The sequence below is a fragment of the Eretmochelys imbricata genome, chromosome 2 (assembly GCF_965152235.1).
Source record: "Eretmochelys imbricata isolate rEreImb1 chromosome 2, rEreImb1.hap1, whole genome shotgun sequence".
Taxonomy (NCBI): Eukaryota; Metazoa; Chordata; order Testudines; family Cheloniidae; genus Eretmochelys; species Eretmochelys imbricata.
In genome coordinates this window covers 41196243-41218462 of record NC_135573.1, presented here as the reverse complement: position 1 = coordinate 41218462, position 22220 = coordinate 41196243, and the positions used below count along the sequence as shown (strand labels likewise).

General features: G+C 42.0%; 1 protein-coding gene across 1 annotated transcript in view; it reads left to right on the top strand.

Moving 5' to 3' along the window:
* The first annotated feature begins 4069 nt into the window (after positions 1-4069).
* The window catches only part of MTDH (metadherin), a 52123-nt gene continuing 33972 nt past the window's right edge, over positions 4070-22220 (top strand). The window contains exons 1-2 of the mRNA XM_077809958.1: positions 4070-4754; positions 14879-14983. Coding sequence (XP_077666084.1) covers positions 4350-4754; positions 14879-14983 — 510 coding nt within the window. The 5' untranslated portion in view covers positions 4070-4349. The remainder of the gene's footprint in view (positions 4755-14878; positions 14984-22220) is intronic.

Sequence of the window (22220 nt, the reverse complement as noted above, 5' to 3'; positions counted from 1 at the left end):
AACCTGCTGCCCATTAATTTCATTTGGTGACCCCTAGCTCATATGTTATGAGGAGTAAATAACACTTCCTTATTTACTTTCTCCACACCAGTCATGATTTTATAGGCCTCCGTATCTCCACTTGGTCGTCTCTTTTCCAAACTGAAAAGTTCCAATCTTATTATTTTCATATGGAAGCTGTTTCATACCCCTCATATTTTTGTTGCCCTTTTCTGAACCTTTTCCAATGCCAATATATCTTTTTGAGATGGAGTGATCACATCTGCATGCAGTGTTCAAGATGAAAAACTAATCAAGCAAAGCCTGATTTGTCTGTTTTATTTTACAATTACAACAGATTTTCCCAAGGTCCCGTCTATACACCAAATTCAGCTGGGGGGGACGGGGATGACATGGTTACTACGGTGACTTTGCTCAGGTGTAATTAACTACACAAGATGCAAGGCAGTGGAGAATCAAGCTCTACACACAAAACTCCCACAGCTGTTATCCTGAGTTCTGTGTGTACTTGTGTCTGAAAGCAGAATTTGGCCTACTGTCTTTAAGATTATCAACAGAATAGAATACACAGAACTACTAAAAAAAAAATTCTTAAAATCTGTGAGGTAGTGACTGAATTTTTCCATGTTCTTCAAGTTGTGCCATCTCTTCCTCAGTCAAATGGAGTTTGACAAGTTGCAAACTGAAATAGAGATTACAAGTACAGTACTGTTAGCTCACTAATATACATATATTCTTTGCAGCATGATGGGCAATGATGATCTCTAGCCACTTGCCAGCATAATATATAAGCTGGTACTGCCCATACTGGCAATCTGACCATGTCATTCATTCAGGCACAAAAATTCTTCATAATGAAGAGCAGTGGTCTATAAGAACTTTTGATTTGAGTTGAATTTATATGGAGGGATATTACTGACAGACTAGACATAGCCCACCTTACTTCAGCAAAAAATATTTTTGCAGTTTTTGATTAAAACAAAGGCAATTTAACATTTAAGGCCAAACTCTGTGGGAGTTGTAGGCTCACAGTCAAGGGCAGCAGACAGTTAGCAAAGATTGTGGCAGGAGGAGGACCAATGGAAGAGCCCCCTCAAAAAAAGGAGGGATACATCCTGGCCCCCACAACAGACGGGAGGGGCTGCTGAGAGTCTGCGGGGCACTGCGCTTCCCTCTCGAGCAAGCGCAGTGCCCCGGACCAGGGGGATGAGGTAGATGAGGCTTTCTTCCGGCAGCTCACGGAAGCTACTAGATCGCATGCCCTGATTCTCATGGGTGACTTTAATTTTCCTGATATCTGCTGGGAAAGCAATACTGCGGTGCATAGACAATCCAGGAAGTTTTTGGAAAGCGTAGGGGACAATTTCCTGGTGCAAGTGCTAGAGGAGCCAACTAGGGGGGGCGCTTTTCTTGACCTGCTGCTCACAAACCAGGTAGAATTAGTGGGGGAAGCAAAAGTGGATGGGAATCTGGGAGGCAGTGACCATGAGTTGGTTGAGTTCAGGATCCTGACGCAGGGAAGAAAGGTAAGCAGCAGGATACGGACCCTGGACTTCAGGAAAGCAGACTTCGACTCCCTCAGGGAACGGATGGCCAGGATCCCCTGGGGGACTAACTTGAAGGGGAAAGGAGTCCAGGAGAGCTGGCTGTATTTCAAGGAATCCCTGTTGAGGTTACAGGGACAAACCATCCCAATGAGTCGAAAGAATAGTAAATATGGCAGGCGACCAGCTTGGCTTAACGGTGAAATCCTAGCGGATCTTAAACATAAAAAAGAAGCTTACAAGAAGTGGAAGGTTGGACATATGACCAGGAAAAAGTATAAAAATATTGCTCGGGCATGTAGGAATGAAATCAGGAGGGCCAAATCGCACCTGGAGCTGCAGCTAGCGAGAGATGTCAAGAGTAACAAGAAGGGTTTCTTCAGGTATGTTGGCAACAAGAAGAAAGCCAAGGAAAGTGTGGGCCCCTTACTGAATGAGGGAGGCAACCTAGTGACAGAGGATGTGGAAAAAGCTAATGTACTCAATGCTTTTTTTGCCTCTGTTTTCACTAACAAGGTCAGCTCCCAGACTGCTACGCTGGGCATCACAAAATGGGGAAGAGATGGCCAGCCCTCTGTGGAGATAGAGGTGGTTAGGGACTATTTAGAAAAGCTGGACGTGCACAAGTCCATGGGGCCGGACGAGTTGCATCCGAGAGTGCTGAAGGAATTGGCGGCTGTGATTGCAGAGCCATTGGCCATTATCTTTGAAAACTCGTGGCAAACCGGGGAAGTCCCGGATGACTGGAAAAAGGCTAATGTAGTGCCAATCTTTAAAAAAGGGAAGAAGGAGGATCCTGGGAACTACAGGCCAGTCAGCCTCACCTCAGTCCCTGGAAAAATCATGGAGCAGGTCCTCAAAGAATCAATCTTGAAGTACTTGCATGAGAGGAAAGTGATCAGGAACAGCCAGCATGGATTCACCAAGGGAAGGTCATGCCTGACTAATCTAATCGCCTTTTATCATGAGATTACTGGTTCTGTGGATGAAGGGAAAGCAGTGGATGTATTGTTTCTTGACTTTAGCAAAGCTTTTGACACGGTCTCCCACAGTATTCTTGTCAGCAAGTTAAGGAAGTATGGGCTGGATGAATGCACTATAGGGTGGGTAGAAAGCTGGCTAGATTGTCGGGCTCAACGGGTAGTGATCAATGGCTCCATGTCTAGTTGGCAGCCGGTGTCAAGTGGAGTGCCCCAGGGGTCAGTCCTGGGGCCGGTTTTGTTCAATATCTTCATAAATGATCTGGAGGATGGTGTGGATTGCACTCTCAGCAAATTTGCGGACGATACTAAACTGGGAGGAGTGGTAGATACGCTGGAGGGGAGGGATAGGATACAGAAGGACCTAGACAAATTGGAGGATTGGGCCAAAAGAAATCTGATGAGGTTCAATAAGGATAAGTGCAGGGTCCTGCACTTAGGACGGAAGAATCCAATGTACCGCTACAGACTAGGGACCGAATGGCTAGGCAGCAGTTCTGCAGAAAAGGACCTAGGGGTGACAGTGGACGAGAAGCTGGATATGAGTCAGCAGCGTGCCCTTGTTGCCAAGAAGGCCAATGGCATTTTGGGATGTATAAGTAGGGGCATAGCGAGCAGATCGAGGGACGTGATCGTCCCCCTCTATTCGACATTGGTGAGGCCTCATCTGGAGTACTGTGTCCAGTTTTGGGCCCCACACTACAAGAAGGATGTGGATAAATTGGAGAGAGTCCAGCGAAGGGCAACAAAAATGATTAGGGGTCTAGAACACATGACTTATGAGGAGAGGCTGAGGGAGCTGGGATTGTTTAGCCTGCGGAAGAGAAGAATGAGGGGGGATTTGATAGCTGCTTTCAACTACCTGAAAGGGGGTTCCAAAGAGGATGGCTCTAGACTGTTCTCAATGGTAGCAGATGACAGAACGAGGAGTAATGGTCTCAAGTTGCAGTGGGGGAGGTTTAGATTGGATATTAGGAAAAACTTTTTCACTAAGAGGGTGGTGAAACACTGGGATGCGTTGCCTAGGGAGGTGGTGGAATCTCCTTCCTTGGAAGTTTTTAAGGTCAGGCTTGACAAAGCCCTGGCTGGGATGATTTAACTGGGAATTGGTCCTGCTTCGAGCAGGGGGTTGGACTAGATGACCTTCAGGGGTCCCTTCCAACCCTGATATTCTATGATTGATTCTAAGCAAGGGGCTATTGGGGTGTCCCACCCTGTCAATGTGTAACTCAATGCTAGCCCCTCCTAGCGCACCTCGGGAAGAAAATGCTTCAGTGGCTCGTGGTCACGCCCCGGGCCCCCGCACCAGCCGGGGCTCGCGCTCCCTAGTAGCATGGGGCAGACGGCAGCCAGAGCTCTCCGTGCCACGTGGAGCTGGTGACTCGCTCCGCCCCGCTGGGGGGGGCGTAGATTGACAGCTCTAGGGAGGGAGCGGCTGGAGCCCTGGCGACGGGGAGGGGGAGAGAGTAACAGCGCACGCGCCCGTAACTCCCCTCTAGGCCAGACCTGAGGAGGGTGCACGCGCCACTTCCCCGCCCCTACGTCACCGTGCGCCCCGCGTGCGGCGGGACGTTGCGCGGCCGCCGTCCGCCGACGTTCAGCGGAGCCTGAGAGGTGACGTTGCACTCGAGCCGGGGGCGGGGATAGAGCGAGACGCCGCGGAGCTGAGCGGGCCGCTCCCAGCGACTCCGTCCTGCCCTCAGCCGCAGCGGGCGGCCCGGCTGCGGGTCCCGGCTCTGCCCGTGCGGGCCCGGCAGCGGGAGATGCGCTCGGCTTGAGCGCTCGCCCCGCGCTCGGTTTCGGCCCCTCCGGGGTGGGAGCAGCGATGGCTGCGCGGAGCTGGCAGGAGGCGCTGGCCCAGCAGGCCGAGGAGGTGTCGGCCCGGGTGCGGGACGCGCTGTCGGTCGGGCTGGGCCTGCTGCGCACAGAGCTGGGTCTGGAGCTGGGCCTCGAGCCGCAGGGCCTCCCGAGCTGGCTCGTGCTGCTCGCCACGGCCGCCCTGGGGCTGCTGCTGCTGCTGGGGCTGCTCTGGGCCGTGGTTTGCGCAACGGGCTCCCGCAGGAAGCAGCCGCGGAGCCTGGCTGGCCGGGAAGAAGACGACGAGGCGGCAGCCCTGGGCCTGACAGGCGGCGGCGTCCCCAACAAGGCGGCTCCGGCCGCGCTGCTGCTGAAGGCTGAGGAGCAGAAGAAACGGAACAAGAAGAGACTTGTGGAGAAAGGAGCGGCCAGGGTGAGCGAAGGGGTGGAGGGGGGAGAGGTCTTACTGACGGGGGAGGGGGCCCCGTGAGGGGGCTCACTGACGCGGGGGAGGGGGGGGCCGCTGGCTTCACAGTGGCATTTGGAGGTGGAAAGAAGCATGATCCGTAATTTGAGCAGTGTGTTTCAGATTAAAGTAAAACTGCCACAACATTCTTGTTTTAGATGTTTTGTTTATATCGAGAGTTTGAAAAACTTACCATCGTGCTGCAAGGTGGACGCTGGTGTGAGAGGGGGATGCTGGTGAAGTCCAGGGGCAAGTAGTCCTAGTGCTGTAGGTTTGCTAAGTAGCTGCAGGGTGAAACGGATTTGGTATTTGCATGTTTCTTTGGATTATGAATAGCTCATGTGAGAATGCCGATTTCTTGTCAGTTGCTTTGCTACTTGGAAAGCTTTGAGTAGCAGTAAATGCATTGAAGCTTTTTGCAGGGAGATGGGACAGCTTTCGTTCATCTTTAGGAATCTTTTTAAGAAACCCTGAGGTCTTGAGATTTAATTACTTTTTAATTTAATAAAGCTTTAACTCTACAGAAGTTAAAGGTTTACCCCTCTTCACTCAAGAAGCTTAGATTTTTTTAAGTTTATTACAGAGTCCAGACAAGTGAACAAGTACTGTAAACAGTAGCAATAAGCAACAGACTTTGAGATTGAGCTGACAACTCAAAATTTTGCATGTCTCATTGAAAAGATGGAGCAAAATCGATAATCCATAGAGGATCACACTTTAATAATCTAAAAGCGATTTCTAAATGAGGAAAGGAGTACTTGTGGCACCTTAAAGACTAACAAATATATTTCAGCATAAGCTTTTTCTGAGCTACAGCTCACTTCATCGGATGCTGTAGCTCACGAAAGCTTATGCACAAATTTGTTAGTCTCTAAGATGCCACAAGTACTCCTTTTTCTTTTTGCAAATACAGACTAACACGGCTGCTACTCTGAAACCTGTCATTATGCAAGGCACTGAATTTAGCTGTATGGAGTGGAAATCTATCAACTTCTTGAAAAAACTCGTACAGAATGCATCCGATGTTTTCAAGAAGCTGATAGATTTCCACTCCATACAGCTAAATTCAGTGCCTTGCATAATGACAGGTTTCAGAGTAGCAGCCGTGTTAGTCTGTATTTGCAAAAAGAAAAAGGAGTACTTGTGGCATCTTAGAGACTAACAAATTTGTGCATAAGCTTTCGTGAGCTACAGCATCCGATGAAGTGAGCTGTAGCTCACGAAAGCTTATGCTCAAATAAATTTGTTAGTCTCTCTAAGGTGCCATGAGTACTCCTTTTTCTTTTTCCTAAATGAGGGAGACTTGGTGGGTGTGATAAGTGCACTAAGGATAATCTCAAGTAAGTAAAGCTGTTTCTTAAGAAACCACTTTAAAATTCCATTGTATTTTTTCAGTCTTTAAATATCACAATGTGTAGGTAACTGTCTGTTCTTGATATCGTAGCATAGCTGTAGCCATGTCCATCCCAGGATATTAGTGACAAAGAGGGTGAGGTAATATCTTTTATTGGACCAACTTCTGTTGGCAAGAAAGACAAGTTTTCAAGTCACACACAGTTCTTCAGGTCTGGGAAAGGTACTCAGAGTTTCACAGGTAAATGCAAGGTAGAACAGATTGTTTGATATAAATAGGTAGCTCATATTCTAAAGCACCATTCAGGGTTGAGTGGCCAGTTAACATCTCAGTCAGAGGACAAAAAGATGGGGTTAGTGGGTTACAGATTGTTGTAATAAACCATTAATCCAGTGTGTCTGTTCAATCCACGATTTTTAGTGTCTAGCAGAGTTATGAATTTAAGCTCCCGGGCTTGTCTTGTGAAAGTATTGTGCAGATTTCCCTTGAGGATGGGGACTGATAAGTCAAACATAGTAATTTTTCACCTACAGGTGATTTTTGTCTTGTCATTTTCCTGTGCAAGTTCATTTGAGAGCATAATGATTATCTGGATTCACCCATGTAATTGTTGGGGCATTTAGTGCACTGGATGAGGTATACAACATGTTGTGATAGGGATGTGTAGAATCCATGGATCTTGAAAGGTGTATTGATCATTGTAGCAGTGGAGATAGGTCTTCTGGTGTTGCTTTGAGTTGGTGTGTCCTGGTTTCTGGAGAGTTTGCTTCTGATGATGATGATGGGGGTGCGGGATTGTCTGAAAGCCAAAAGTGGGGGTTCAGGAAAGATTTCTTTCAGGATGCGGTCCCCATCAAGTTTGGGTTGTAGTTTGATGATACACCACATGGGTTCTATTTTGAGGTGGTAGGTAACAACTAGGGGTGTGTGGTTGGAGGAGGTTTTATTTTTGTATTGAAGCAAGTTCTCTTGGGGTATTGGTGTGGTGTGTTCCTTGAAGCGATCTACTTCTCTGGTGGAGCGTCCTTGTTTCGTGAAGGCAGTTTTAAGTGACATCTTTCCCAGACCTGAAGAAGAGCTCTCTGGGGCTTGAAAGCTTCTCTCTCCATCAGAAGTTAGTCCAATAAAAGATATTACCTCATCCACCTTGTTTTTGATATTGCTTGCTTTGCTGTACTTTCAGCTAGTGAGCAAACTAATCTCATGCATCAAGTTACTGCACACCCTTCTAAAGCTCTTCCTTTCTTGTCGGAGGTTTGGGTCCTGGACCGGTTGGTCTGTAGCTTTCTGCTTTGGCTAAATAGTTTTAATACTGTTTTTGCTGACATAGGATGGAAGAAAGTGGAGTAGATGTCATTTGACCTGTTATAAACTTGCCTTTCAGTTGCCTCTCATAAGATCTAAATAAGTGAGAGTTTAACTGATCTGCAAAGTGGAAAGAAACTGGGCTTATACCTTTTTCTGGTTCTTTGCTTTGTGAAGAAGAATGGCTAAGTGGGTATTCCTCCTTTTTTTATAATTGGAAATTAAAGTCTTCACTCCTGGAAAACTCTATGGTGACCAAGAACCAGTGAAATTATTACCTTTTCAGAATCCATAGAGTGAAAGCTGAGAAACTGGAAGGGGAGGGTATTTTATTCAGACTGTTTAAAACTTTGATTAATTACCATTTTAGAGAGCGGGTATATTTGTTAAAGATTCAAAATCCTGCTTATTCAGTGAAGGCACACACATCTGAGTCCTCCAGGATGTTCCCCAGCAATCAGGAAAGAATAGACTTAGCATTCTTTATATATCTAAGAAAAATAAAAGCAAAAATAATTAACAGACGTTTGAGGCCTTCTTCATCAAGAAACAAAAGGGACCAAGCCCACTTACTAACTTAAACACACATCCTTCCACCAAAGTACTTGAGTTTTTAATAAGTGTATTGTCGTCTTTAAAAATTACTTCTATTATTTTTAATTCCCGATGAACACAAATCTTTTGTAAAAGAAAATATACATACTGAATCCATAAATATATACACACACAATGATACATGTAATTAACTATGCTGTTCTTTATTATGCATCTAATCCAGTTAACCCTATTTCTCATGAAAAAAAATTATCAGGCTCTGTCCCAGTAGTTTGTTAATCCTTCCAGTGTTGTCAAATTTTAAATAAGGTTAAATATTTTAAGCTGTAGTATCATTTTAAAAATAAACTGATCAAAATGTGAATACAACGCTATGTGGACATATATGTTTGTATGAGATGAAAACTACCAATGTCTAGTTAAAAATAAATATATAAAATTTAATATTCTGTTTAATTACTGAGCTTTCACTGTGGCAGGTAACCTTCAACTTTCATGTATTACTGCATGCAGGGCTTGAAAAATTTACCTGACGCTTACCACCCGTACGTAGAGTAAAGAACACCACTACGGCTATACTCATTGCAACTTAAAGGAATAAAACAGTTGTGTACTACTTGCCAGTATGCTAGTCAAATAATATCCAATCTAAAGTTTCTAATATAAATTAATGTTAGTTAGTCAAATAGCCAAAACTGTTTAGTGAGTATATTTGATTATGACAGTAGTAATCTCCAGTAATACCTTTGCTACTAGCCAGAGGACCAAACTTACTAGCCATAGATTGATTCAAAAGATGGGGATAGCTCACTGTTTGGAGTCAACATCCAGTGGAGAAGTCAATCTCTGCCTCTGCCAGGTGCTTGAAAGAGGAGTCTATAGGGATTATTACCAAGGTGTGCTGTCCCTAGGTCTTGCTTGTGAGACTTTCTTTAGTCTCCTCTGCTTACCAGATGAGTAATAATCGTGAAGCACATGCCTTCTCTTGCTGCTGGCAGGGAGCACAAGCATTCTCTTTATCTCCTCTTAAGACTTATTTTTTTTCACCTCCAATCCCAGAGCCTCCTGGCTCCTACAAGGTTCGGTGGGGTTCTTTGCTAACACTGCTCTGCTTTCTAGCTGGTGCAAGGGGAGTGTTACTCACTTTCCCATAGCCTTCAATTTTAAACTCTTTTCTCCAGTGGACAAAGCTGGGCTAATAACTGACTTTTTCAGTTCACAGGCAGTTTTGAAAAAAAAAATTCAGTTTGAATCAAATGCAAAAAAATTTCAGAAAATTGAAAAAGAAAAAAAAAATTCAGGCCAAATGAAACACATTCTGTTCAACCCAAAAGGGATTTTTTTATTCTTTTTAAAAGGTTAGATTCACAAATCAGCTGGAGGATGAGGAATTAGTAGTAGTGTCACCTTCATCAGTGCCCAGTGATTAAGGTACTCGCCTGTGATGTGGAATTCCCCCTCTGTCTGATGTTGAACACAAGTCTCCCCCATCTCAGGAGAGTGCCCAAACTACTGGGCTGTGGAATATATTGGTGTGGGTCTCTGTTCCTCCTCCAGAAGCAATTCCACTTTGTATAAATAATTGGTCATTGGAGCAGGGACTTCAGCTTGTCTCCCCCACATCCTAGGTCACCAGGTGATAATCATTCATGGTGGCACTTCATAGGCATTTATCATGACTATTCACTGTTATCCCTTTTTAAAGTTTAATTATTTATACATTGTAGAATAGTTAGAGACCACCACACCAGAGTATACCATAGTCCTGTGGTTTGACCATGTACCAACCCTAGGTGGATGGATGGGTTTGTTTAGCTAAGTATACGAAACAATGCTGCATGTTCTGCTTGTGGGAAGGTTCTAGATGTGTCATGGGCCTGGTGCAGAGGGGAGGCCTTGGGGGAGAGTGGGGATATTTGGATAATGAGCTTGTCCCACAGCAGTGGCTACTGTCCCCTGCAGGACTAAGCCTAAGGCCATGTCTACATTGCCGCCAATGTTGGCAAAACTTACGTTGTTCTAGAGACGTCATAAATATAAAAGGAAGGGTAAACACCTTTTAAATCCCTCCTGGCCAGAGGAAAAACCCTTTCACCTGTAAAGGGTTAAGAAGCTAGGATACCTTGGGGAAGTTTTAACCTAAGCTGATAAAAATAAGCTTAGGGGGTTTTTCATGCAGGTCCCCACATCTGTACCCTAGAGTTCAGAGTGGGGAAGGAGCCCTGACATGGCGAAAGGGTTTTTCCTCTGGCCAGGAGGGATTTAAAGGTGTTTACTCTTCCCTTTATAATTATGACATGGGGTATGAAAAAAACCACGCCTCTGAGTGACATAAATTTCGCTGGCATAAGCGCTCATTTGCGTGACACTGTCAATGGGAGAGCTTCTCCCGCCAACATAGCTACTGCTACTCGTTGAGGTGGTTTTATTATATTGACGGTAGGGATGTAAACTATTAAACAATTAACCAGTAAGCGTTAGTCTTACCGTTAACCCCCTGCCCCGGGCTGGTCGGAGCAGGCCTCAGAGCAGCTTCTCCCCGCAGCGACGCGGCTGCCTCGCCGCAGCTGCTGGTGGTTGGTGTCCCCTTGGGAGGCTGAGGATGATGCTGGTCTCTGGCGTTTGCTCCCCCTTGAATTTGGATCCTGGGTGGGACTCAAAAAAAGACAATGCAGTTGATGGGTTGCCTTTAGTTTAAAAACAATAATAGGGAACCACTGTTCTATGCTATGGAAAGTGTCATGGGTTCTGTGTAAGAATACTGTAACATAGCAGATTTTGATACTTTTTACTATTTAAATAAAGGATCAAATGGAGTAATCTTTCATAAGTGAGGTTGGATCAACTCCTAGTCTTGTTCTAAAACAATCAATTTGAGACTTGGAAAAGGTTCTGCAATTTGAAAACTTAATTGTTATGATACAGGGCTGAGTTTGAGTTTTAGTAGTGACTATCTCAGAACTGAAAATAATTTAAAAAAAATTGTTTTCAGGATGTATTTAAATGTGAAAAATTACAACTATTTTTAAAGATAATTTGAATCCAGAATTCCACCTCTCCATTTGCAGTTAAGGCTGTACACTTCTAGTAACATTTTTTCAGAATTTTTGTTTAAATCCTGAAGTTCCCTAAAATTGTTCAGCTGACCGTTGAAAATTGAGAGGAAGAGGAAGGCAGGATAGCATAGTCTTTAAGCCACCATAAGGCAGAATAGCACTTTTCACTCATGTCACTTCAGGTCCCACAAAAAATGCACACTCAACAGTTGGCAGCACGTCCTGTGTGCAGACAGTGTGTGTTCACTCTTGGGCATTAAATCAGTTACAATGGACAGCAGTTCTATATTTTTGGCTTTCCAAATAGACGATGCATAACGAATGAAAATCTGAAGAGTATGTATCTGCTAAGTCAAGTCACTGAAGAGGCAGGTCTACACTTAAACAGCTACAACAGTGCAGCTGCAGCGCTTTAGTGAGGATGCTACTATACTGATGGGAGAACTCTCATCGGCATGGTTAATCCACCTCCACAAGAGGCAGTAGTTTTGTCAATGGGAGAAGCTCTCCCATCAACATAGCTCTGTTCACACCAGTGGTTAGGACTGTATAACTATGTCGATCAGAAGTGTGGATTTTCACAACCTGAATGACGCAGTTATATCAGTGTAAGTTTGTAATGCAGACCTGGCCTTAGAATAGTTATGAAGGCAGCGTAAGGGCTAGATATACTAAGTGCTAATAAGTAGCAGTTCTTCCATCTATCAAATGTTTCTTGTTGAATCTGTCAGTGGGTATTAAAGTAGTATACCATTTAACATACAGTTGACCTATTCTAAAATTAAATGCAACAACTTTAGTTCTAGTGCTTGAGATTAATATTAAACATGATTTTTAATTCTTAGTTAAAATTGTATCCTGTAGAAGAAAATATAAATTCAGTCAAGAATATATTTGGTACTATCAAATAAAAATGAAGATGCAGCTCCTATCCCATGGAGAAAAGGAGTACTTGTGGCACCTTAGAGACTTATTTAGTCTCTAAGTGCCATAAGTACTCCTTTTCTTTTTGCGAATACAGACTAGCACGGCTGCTACTCTGAACCTATCCCATGGAGATGAGTTTAAATAAGATGCCATGCAGACTAAACACATCATGGAAACGTAACTTAAATGATATATAGGCAGGCGATGAAATCTTCATAAGAATGGCCCTATTGGGTTAGACCAATGGTTCATCTAGCCCAGTATCTTGTCTTCCAACAGTGGCCAATGCCAGATGCTTCAAAGAGAATGAAAAGACCAGGGCAATCATCAAATGATCTATCCCCTGTTGTCCAGTCCCAGCATCAGGCAGTCAAAGGCTTAGGGACACCCAGAGCATGGGGTTGCGTTCCTGACCATCTTGGCTAATAGCCATTGATGGACCTGTCCTCCATGAACTTACCTCATTTTTTTTTTAATTGTTATAGTTTTGGCCTTCACAACATCCCCTGGCAACTAGTTCCACAAGTTGACTGTTGCATGAACTTCCTTTTGTTTGTTTTAAACCTTCATGCCCCTTTTTTCTCTCTGTGCTCTATAGGAGGGAGAAGGAGGTTGGTGTAGGCTAATAATTATAATAAGTCTCTGGGTCGAAGTGGAAGCAAGAATGTCCTTTATTACTACTTTGTACTAATACAGCACTTAGGAATAACAGTCTGACTGAAGACTGTCAGAAGAGTGGGGAAAAAAGGTAAGGGGTACTGCAGAAATACTTTAAATAAAAGTGCAGAGGTCTTTATTTCGGAGTGTTTTTTTAAATAATCCAGATTTAAGTGGAGCCTTGCAAATTACAGATTTTTTTTCAGTTCACTGGCAGTTCCAAAATATTTAAAAAAAAAAAAAAAAATTAGTTCAGGTTGAACTGAATCCAAAAAATTTGAGCACATCAAAAAAGTAGACACACAATTCATTTCAAGTCAAAGAAAACATTTGGGTCAACAAAAACAAAATGGTTGTTTAGTTCTGGGCTTTTTTTCCCCACCTGAAAGCAAAATAAATAAGACTAGATTCCCAAACTGGCTGGAAGCAGGAAGTGGTGTCGCCTTATAACCTTTAGCACAGTGGTTAGGGAAATCACTTGTGAACTGGGGTTCATTTCTTCCCTCTGTCTGATGTGGACAAGAAATTTGAATTTGCAGGCGAGTGCTAGCTGTTCGGCCATGAGTTATTCTGGTATAGGTCTCTCTTTCTCAAGTTGAAGCTGTTCTGCTTTGCATAAAATACTTGAATAGTCGCCAGGTCAGAATGTGAGATTCCTATAGCCTAGAGATTAGGGTACTTACCTTGGAGGTGGGAGACCCAAGTTCATGAGCCTTTTCCAATGACTATTTAATTATGTATACACAGTGGAGCAACTTCAACAGGAAAGCTTGAGAGAGACCCAGAATATCCCATAGCCTGGTTGCTAGGGCGCTCTCCTGTAAGGTGGGAGATCCAAATTCAAATCCCTTCTCCACATAAATGTGACAAAAACGGTAATTAAAACCCAGGTCTCTCACATCCTAGGTGAGTGCCATAACTAATAGGCCTAAAGTTATATGTGCACCTTCTTCTCCTCTTACCATCTTGTGACTGGTTCATGAGGGGCCCTCCTTCAGAAACATTGGCTGAAATGATTTATTTGAGTCACATTTTGAGAATGGTTTTGGGTTGACCAAAACTGCTTTTTTCAGTGAATAATGTCTTAAAAATTTCACCCAGCTTCAGATTTTTAATAGCGTACATATCCATGTGTGTATGTGTGGTTTATTTTTGTTTTTAATTTAAATAGGTAACCCACTACATTTGCAACTTGTAGTTTTAAGAACTTGGTGTCTGACCAAGTTGATGTTTTGAAAAGTAGTCACTGGTTTGAGGGGAAAACACTTCTCCATTTTCTCTCTCCCCTTCTTCCTCCCTCCCCCAATACATTTGGCAAAACAGAATTGTGGCTCGTGCTCCAGAGGCTTAACTGGAAAATAGTTTGCTGTACTTATGCAATTATTGCATTACAGTGAGATGCTGCAGAGGACACTGCTCCAACTGAGTACTTGTGCAGTTGCTCACATGAACTCTACGTATACTTCTGTGTCTATACATGTGAGAAAACAAATGCACATGCCCATTCACTTATGTGTATTAAAGTAATTGCTATCAATATACACAATCCTAAACCTCATCAGGAAGAATTTTTTTAAAAATTGTAATGTTTAGCAAAACTTATTTGGAATCCAAGCTACAGTTGTTTAGATCAGACCTAAAGTTCCTGAAAGTTTTACAGATGCACATTTTGTTGTCTAGGAGCAATTATATATTATCCCTCGATATAAAGATTGATAAAATACTTCAGGTGTCCACCACTTTTACTTCATGTTTGTTTACATTAAAAATAGTAAAGCTGTATAATATTCCACTACATAATTGGTTACAGTGTGGTATAGATATTACTATAAATGTCAAGGCTTTCCTTCACTCTTAATCTGCTTGTTTACAATATGCAAGACAGTTGCTATTCAACAGACTAGCTGTAGAAACTACTAGTCTGATTTTTATCCAGCTGCATTTAGAATATTTACTAGTTCGTGTACTTGTTTCTTGACTCCATATAGTATATACAACCACAGTAGCAGACTTCAGAAATTTTGAAAATAAGCTTTGAAAATATAAAATTAAATTGCTTTACATTAAAAGGTAATTAAGCTAGCATTTGGGTTCTTTCCCCATAGTGCATAGAACTACAGTTGGCTTCAAAGAAAACCTCTCATACTATCTTTGTAATTATGTAACTTACATTCTGTGGTTTGCTTCACCTGCCCTCTCAGATTTAATCTGATTTAAATTTTTGATTACATATGCAGCCTAATGGACGGCCTGTTCTTGAAGTGTCTGAGGATGAAATAATTCAGACGGCTCGAAGAGAAAATCCAAAGCAGCCACTGGATGCAGAAAAGAAGAACGAGAAGGTTATTTATGGCTTTGAAACTATAGTAAACTACTTGATGAGACTAATTTTTATATATTTGTATTACGTGAAGGTCTCAGCCAGGATTGGATTCCATTCCTATCCAATTTAAATTTTACAAAAATAGTAAGTTTTCCAACTGCTAATTTTTTTTGAAAGACAGCTTTAAAGATACTAAGATCCCACATCAAGAATTAAATGTTTGCACTTCCTTTTAAAATGAACGAATTTAAAATACTGAATAGCAGCTCTTGTACATGATAACAAGGCCAAATTAGTATTCCATTGTGTGTACTCTCTGTAGGTGCTCAAAAGGTGATCAATGTAATCTTTCAAATAACTTACCATTATTGTATCATCTAACAGCTGAGGGAGTACTGTTTTAAGGCCAAATCCTACGCTTGCATGTTAAACTGATTTAACGTACCATAAATCACTGAGCAAATATACCCTCAGTTCACCAGACAACTTTTTTATTTATCTGATTAAAATAGGCATATGACCAAAACTGACTTTATCTTGGCTCTTTTGCTCACAACTTTATGTAATTGAAAATACAAGTTACATCTGCTGGTTGAAATTATAATATGTCAAGTAAATTGCCGTGCAGCGATTCTCTGATTTGGAAATGATTGTCACATTGGTTTTGGTTTTAGCTTTCATAAAAGCGTACTCATTCATACAGGGAATTTTTAAAATCTTTCTGTGGTAGACAACAAAGTTACCAGGCTAAAACTGTTCTCATGATACTGTTGGGGATTCATTGTGTACTAGCAGAAGATATATTAAACAGCATAAATGGTTAACTGTAACTATTACTGAAAAGTTGTTGAACATAAGAAACTATTTGATTAAAAAAAACCAAATATCTGGTCCTGATTAATTTCCCAGCTATTAATGGTTTTATAGCTTAATTGAGTAAATAAGTTATTGGAAACTCTTGTAGTATTAGTTAATTCTGCATTTGAATTACAAGAAATGTTCCAATATTAAATGGAAGCCTGAATTCTAAAGTGTATCATAGGTGTTTGTATTTGGAAGTAAAGATAACGTTCTTTTTTTAAGCGAAGAAACAAATGTGTTTATCTCGCTCATTTTTCTCCTTCCCTCCCTCACAAAACAATACCAAGCCTAAACTGCAGTTCCAAGTAATTCTATGCCACTAAATGGCTGTTTTTATTAGAGTAATGTAGTCCGATCATTTTGGGTAAATACAAGGAGAGAATCTAGTAGGGCGCCTTGAAGTAAATCACAAAGTGAAAAGCCTCGATTATTTAAATAATTTTAATCAATTTTCCCATTTGTACTTCTCTTACTTTCTGAGAGAGGTGTATTATTACTGGTTAATATAACCATTAAAACATGTTAATTTACAACTAAATAGAGCTTTTACACAAGGTTTGGTACATCTTTTTGCTACTGGAGGGGTATGCTATAACTATATACATTTAATTTAAGCAAATATGCCTCAGTGAAAGGGACTGGAGCTTAGTTTCCTACTCACCTAAGTCTACCGAAAATGAGAAGACAGCCTCCTAAATTACATAGCCCTGGTCCACACTAGGGGGGGGTCGACCTAAGATACTCAACTTCAGATTCGCGAATAGCGTAGCAGAAGACTGCGTATCTTAGGTCGACTTACCTGGCGTGAGGACAGCGTCGAGTCAACCGCTTCCGCTCCCCTGTCGACTCCGCTTCCGCCTTTCGCGAGCTGGAGTTCCGGAGTCGACGGGGAGCGCATTTGGGGATTGATTTATCGTGTCAAGACGAGACACGATAAATCGATTCCCGATAGATCGATCACTACCCGCCGATCCAGCGGGTAGTGAAGACCTGCCCTTAGGCTGCTCTTCATATTTTTCAGACTAGTAGATCTCATCCCTCCCTCCCTCATTTTTATTCATAGGCTGGAAGAGAGACAAGTTTTCCTGCTTTTTCAACTCTCAATTGGTTTATCAACTTTGAATGAATTAGTCCAAATGAAGAAAATATTATATTTGTGCCTTCAGAAGAGAGGACCGTGCTGTCAAAAACTGGTTTTGCACATCAACAAATTCTTGTTCCAGGTGCTTAGCTAGTGACTTCCACCAATTCAGTGGTGTGACTTGCTTTTAAACATCAACAAATGTGTACTGCTTGAATGGTTCACCTTCCAGCCCTGAAATGTATTATGGTTGGCATGATTGATGGGTAATTTAGATGCCCATGTCATAGCAGCATCTTCTTCAGCAGTTAGACATCTACTTGGTACTTTGGGTTGAGAATATTAGCAAAACATGAGGTGGAGTAAGTGCTTGATCCATCTGTTTCTTTACTGCTTGCAATTTAATTTTGTTGTTGGGTATTTCTTCACTGCCTCAAAGTTCTTTCCAAATTTCAGCAGCCTCAACAATACCGCAGCAATCTTTCTGCAGTTTGCCAAATAATGTGGAAATAAGTTTCTGTATATTCAGCATATCTTCTACATTTCCCTTTAGTCTGATTAGGACCACTTTGGCTGGTATAGTTCCATTTATTTTGTCACAATTCTCTTTGCAAATTATCAGAATAGACCAGTTCTTAATAAATGGCTCAGAATGGTCAACCACTGAATTCAAGTGCATGTCTTGGGTAGAATTAGTTTGGATCCTTCTTCTCTCTCTAGTGAAACTGAAGCAAAGTGGTTGTTACAGAAGTATTCTGCAATTTCAATGTTTTCCTTTATTCCTGGAGTTGTATTTTAGTCAAATGAGCATTGAATCCATATGTTGTAAGTTTTCAGGTTGCCTTTGTTTTCTTCTTCTAGATTTCTTCTCATCTTTGCTACGTTTGCAGCTTGTCTGTGAGAAAGGTCTACACTTGAATTTTATTCTATTACATCCAAAATACAAATTTATGACAATCTAAGTTATCATTTACTAGCATAGTAAGAAATGGTAGGCAGTCCTTAAGAATGGTGCAAAAATAAATGTACTAACCAGTTGATCCAGATTGTTCAGACATGTCCATATCCTCTTCAAAGTCATTGCCTTTGAGGAGCATTTGTCATAATGACATTCATTCTTACAACCAGGACTTGCATTTTTTTGTTTCGCAGTTTACATTAGACATGTTTATTTTTTATCCAGAGGTACAGGAATTTCTTGAAAATATTCCCAAATAGGGTCCTTTTTACGACCTGCAGCCATGGCAGTTTTTCCCCTCCAATTCTCAGGTCTTGAAATCAACACTAGCGGCTGCAGTCAGAAGAATGTCCTTCGTTCTTTTCACAGTGTCCTGCTTTGACCACCAGTGTTACTCCTTTCTGGTCGAACACTCAACTCCTCCTTTGTTACATAACTCCACTTCCACCCCCTATCTCTACTTCCAGGAAAACACAAGAACTAACAGCAATCCATGACTTCTGCTCATGTAACTCACATGCCTTTTGCATTGTAGTATTTTATTTAAAGAAAGAGGGAGGCAGTTGAGAAATTAATGGATTTCTGTTTGTATATATCTCTGTATACACCTGCAAGGAAACGGAACAAGGCCATTTAGTTGAAGTGTCCAGAACCATCCAGAAACAAGGGCTGGTAGTTCCTGTGCAGATTAGTGCTTTTCTGTAAGCTGGAGAGTAAGTTTCCAAGGTGGCTGGAGTCCTAAATAATTGTAATTTGAGAGCTGAGCCAATCAGAGCTCAGGTAAGGAGAAGCTATAAATAGGACTATAGGGCCACCCAGATGAGCTCAGTAGATGATCATGATGAGATATGTGATGGTGTCTCCTGGAGTCAGAGGCAGGTCCCATCCCCTGTGATGACTTTGCCAGTCTGTTGCACTCAATACCGCAGCCTCTGGATCCCCTCCCCGACAGGATCAGGCCCTTAATACAGTACATGATCCACTATGCCATATTTATAAAGCTTGACTTCAAAAGTCAGTTTTTCCCCGATCAATTATTTATATAGAAAAGCAGCCTTTAACTCAGTTTATGATTGAGGCTCATGGAATCAGCACATTTATTATTTAAATGTTTTAAGAGATTGTAATAATTTTAGGCCTTAACATATTTTGTAGCAAATTAATATTTCATTTTAAACAGGTTTATATTTAAAAAAGAAAGTTATAATTTAAATAAAATCTAAAACAGCTTATTTAAATTAAAAGAAAATACATTTTGAAGTGGATATAAATATGAAGTCTGGGTGTAAATTGGTGCCCTTCAGTGTCAATTAAAAACCGCTCCAAGCCTCTTTTTAAACTTAGTGAGGAAGTGAGCTGTAGCTCAAGAAAGCTTATGCTCAAATAAATTTGTTAGTCTCTGAGGTGCCACAAGTCCTCCTTTTCTTTTTGCAGCTTTGTTAGTCACTCTGGGAAATCACCCTCTTTCCATATGCATTGCATTATTAATAGCTTGAGTGCACTGAGTAGAATCTCCCAGGGCCCTGCGAGAGTGCTCTTTCTTTGTTCGGCTTAGAGAAGTAAACTGAGACTACAAGTTAAGTGTGTGTTCCATATCTAAAAAGACATGGCGTACATCGATTTTTTTTTTTTTTTTTGTATTGGTGTGCCTCTTGTGTTTCTGAGATTCTTTGCTGTCTTTCTCTTCAGGGGCCATGAACCTCACTTATTCCTTGAAAATGGTTACAGTTTTCTGCTTCTCATCACTGCTAGCATCTCCAGTATGGTCTTGTACTGAAGATGCATGTGTACTGTCTTCAATTTTGCCACTTCCCTCTTCATTCTTCTTCTCTACCTTGTTCAATTACACAAGAGCAAAAAATAAGTGATTCAACTTAATTTGCCATACATGTCTGCCATTCACTGGAAAGTGACAAACTAGAGCAAATGGAAAACTCCTTAAAACTTCATAGCTAGTTTTATTTGCAAGCTTGGAAAAAATGTATCCTCTTGAATCAGTACTTATGGTGGGGAAGGAAAGCTTATTTTTACATTCTTTATTTTCCTCTGTATAGAGGCCCACACATCTGCTTGATTTTTAAGGTTTTTTGCTAATCTGCCAAGTTCTTAATGTATAGTACAGCTGATGGTAGAGCCAAGATTGGCAGCCTTCTGTGCAGAGAAGGTGATCATTTAGAATGAATAAAACCTGTATTTTGCACAGTCATGCACCTCCTGACTGTTTTAGTCAGTGATATAATTGAGATGGTGACTGATGTTAGAAACCTTGACTGAGCTTGGCAGGTGTGGAAAAAGTAGATATGTACCATGTTCCAGTAATTGATATTAGGAAAGCAAAGATGATAAACTTCTGATTTATTTATTAAATCCTTGTGTACAGCAACATAAATTCCCTATTTGTAAGGCTCTATAAAAACATTTAATGTGACTTTTTCATAGAAAAGCTGGATGTAAAATTTGGATTTCTAATACTCTAATCAGTTTTTTTTAATGGAATTGTAGAATTTGTATGCAAGTTCATAGAATCATAGAATATCAGGGTTGGAAGGGACCTCAAGAGGTCATCTAGTCCAGCCCCCTGCTCAAAGCAGGACCAATCCCCAACTAAATCATCCCAGCCAGGGCTTTGTCAAGCCTGACCTTAAAAATATCTAAGGAAGGATATTCCACCACCTCCCTAGGTAATGCATTCCAGTGTTTCACCACCCTCCTAGTGAAAAAGTTTTTCCTAATATCCAACCTGAACCTCCCCCACTGCAACTTGGTGGAGTTCTTGTGACCATGTAGGCCTTTTTATTATTAATGTTTGTCATTTAACTTTTCATGCTGTATTTTGAAGGTCATGGGTCAAGCAGGGGGCAGTTGGGTTTGTGTCCTCTTTTGGAGGTGTGGGGGGATGACTGTAGAGATGGAATGGGGGGGACTGTTAAAGCAAAGCAGAAAAAAGCGTTTTTTTAAGTGTTTAAGTCCTTTTTTGCCTGGAAGATTTTGATGTCTAGAGAACTTCTGAAATAATGATCTCACAAGAGCCAGCAGTAGAAGTTGAGCAGTTAAGGGGAATTGGTTTATAGTCTGTTTACTCCCTTTTTTTTTGTTTTTGGAACACCTATTGGTGCTCACTAGAACTGGCTAGTCAAAGTTTTTCAAAAGTTTATTTTTTTTGGTTAAAAAAAAATTCCTTTTCAAAGTTGGAAATTTTTGAAAGATCCCCCTTCTGTCAGATGCAACAAGTTGTAACTTTTTAACATTAACTACCCTTTTTTATCCTTAGTTATATGCTTTCTTATAAAATAGTAGTTTTTCACTTAAATAGTAGTTTAAGAATATGTACAGTATTCTCAGTTGTGTAGGAACTAGTCCCCTAACCCAGCTGGGTTATTTTTCTCTATACCTAATTTAGTTTATTACAGAAGCAAATGCAAGGAAAAAGAAATGTTTGAAACTTACCCTTGTTCTTTTGCTGGGGGAGGGAAGATATGGAGAGGAGTCAGTAGCCCTCCCATACTCAGTGCTTGGTGGCCAGTTACTGAACAAGTGATCCTTCTGCCTTATAGTTAAGGCTTTATTTTAGTCGGGTATTTTTAGTAAACGTCATGGACAGGTCACGGTCAATAAACAAAAATTCACTTCCCGTGACTTGTCCATGACTTCTACTGTATGCCCTGGACTAAATCTTGGTGGGGGAGCAGCCTGGGCATGCGCGGCCTGGGACCCGCACTGGTGCTGTGTGGGTGGTGGCGTGCGGCCCGGGACTCCTGCTGGTGCTGGGTGGGAGGGTGGGGGTTTGCTGGGGCCAACAGGCTACATACCTGGCTCCGTGCCTCCCCGGAAGTGGGGACATCCCCCCCAGCTCAGCTCCTAGACAGAGGCATGGCCAGGCAGCTCTGTTTCACAGCTCCCATTGGCCAGGAACCATGGCCAATGAGAGCTGTGGGGGCGGTGCCTTCACACAGGCAGCGCGCAGAGCTGCCTGGCCACACCTCCGGCTAGGAGCTGAGCGAGGGGGATGTTCCTGCATCTGAGGAGCCCCCTAGGTAAGCGCTGCCCAGAGCCCGCCTCACCCCGTACTGTGCTCCAACCCCCTCTCACACCCAAACTCCTGCTGCTGCTGCGGGAGGAGGGTGCAGTGGCCCGAGATGGCCGCAGCAGCAGCCAATGGGCCTGGCATGGGCTGCTTTAGCTGCCCCCAGGCCAGGCGCACCAACCACTGAAGAAACCATAGAGGTAACAGAAAGTCACAGAATCTGTGACTTCTGTGACCTCAGTGACAAACTTGCAGCCTTACTTCTAGTTAGACTTGGCAGGACTCTATTTAAATCCACAGATGTCAGTTAATGTCAATTTCAGCTTACATTG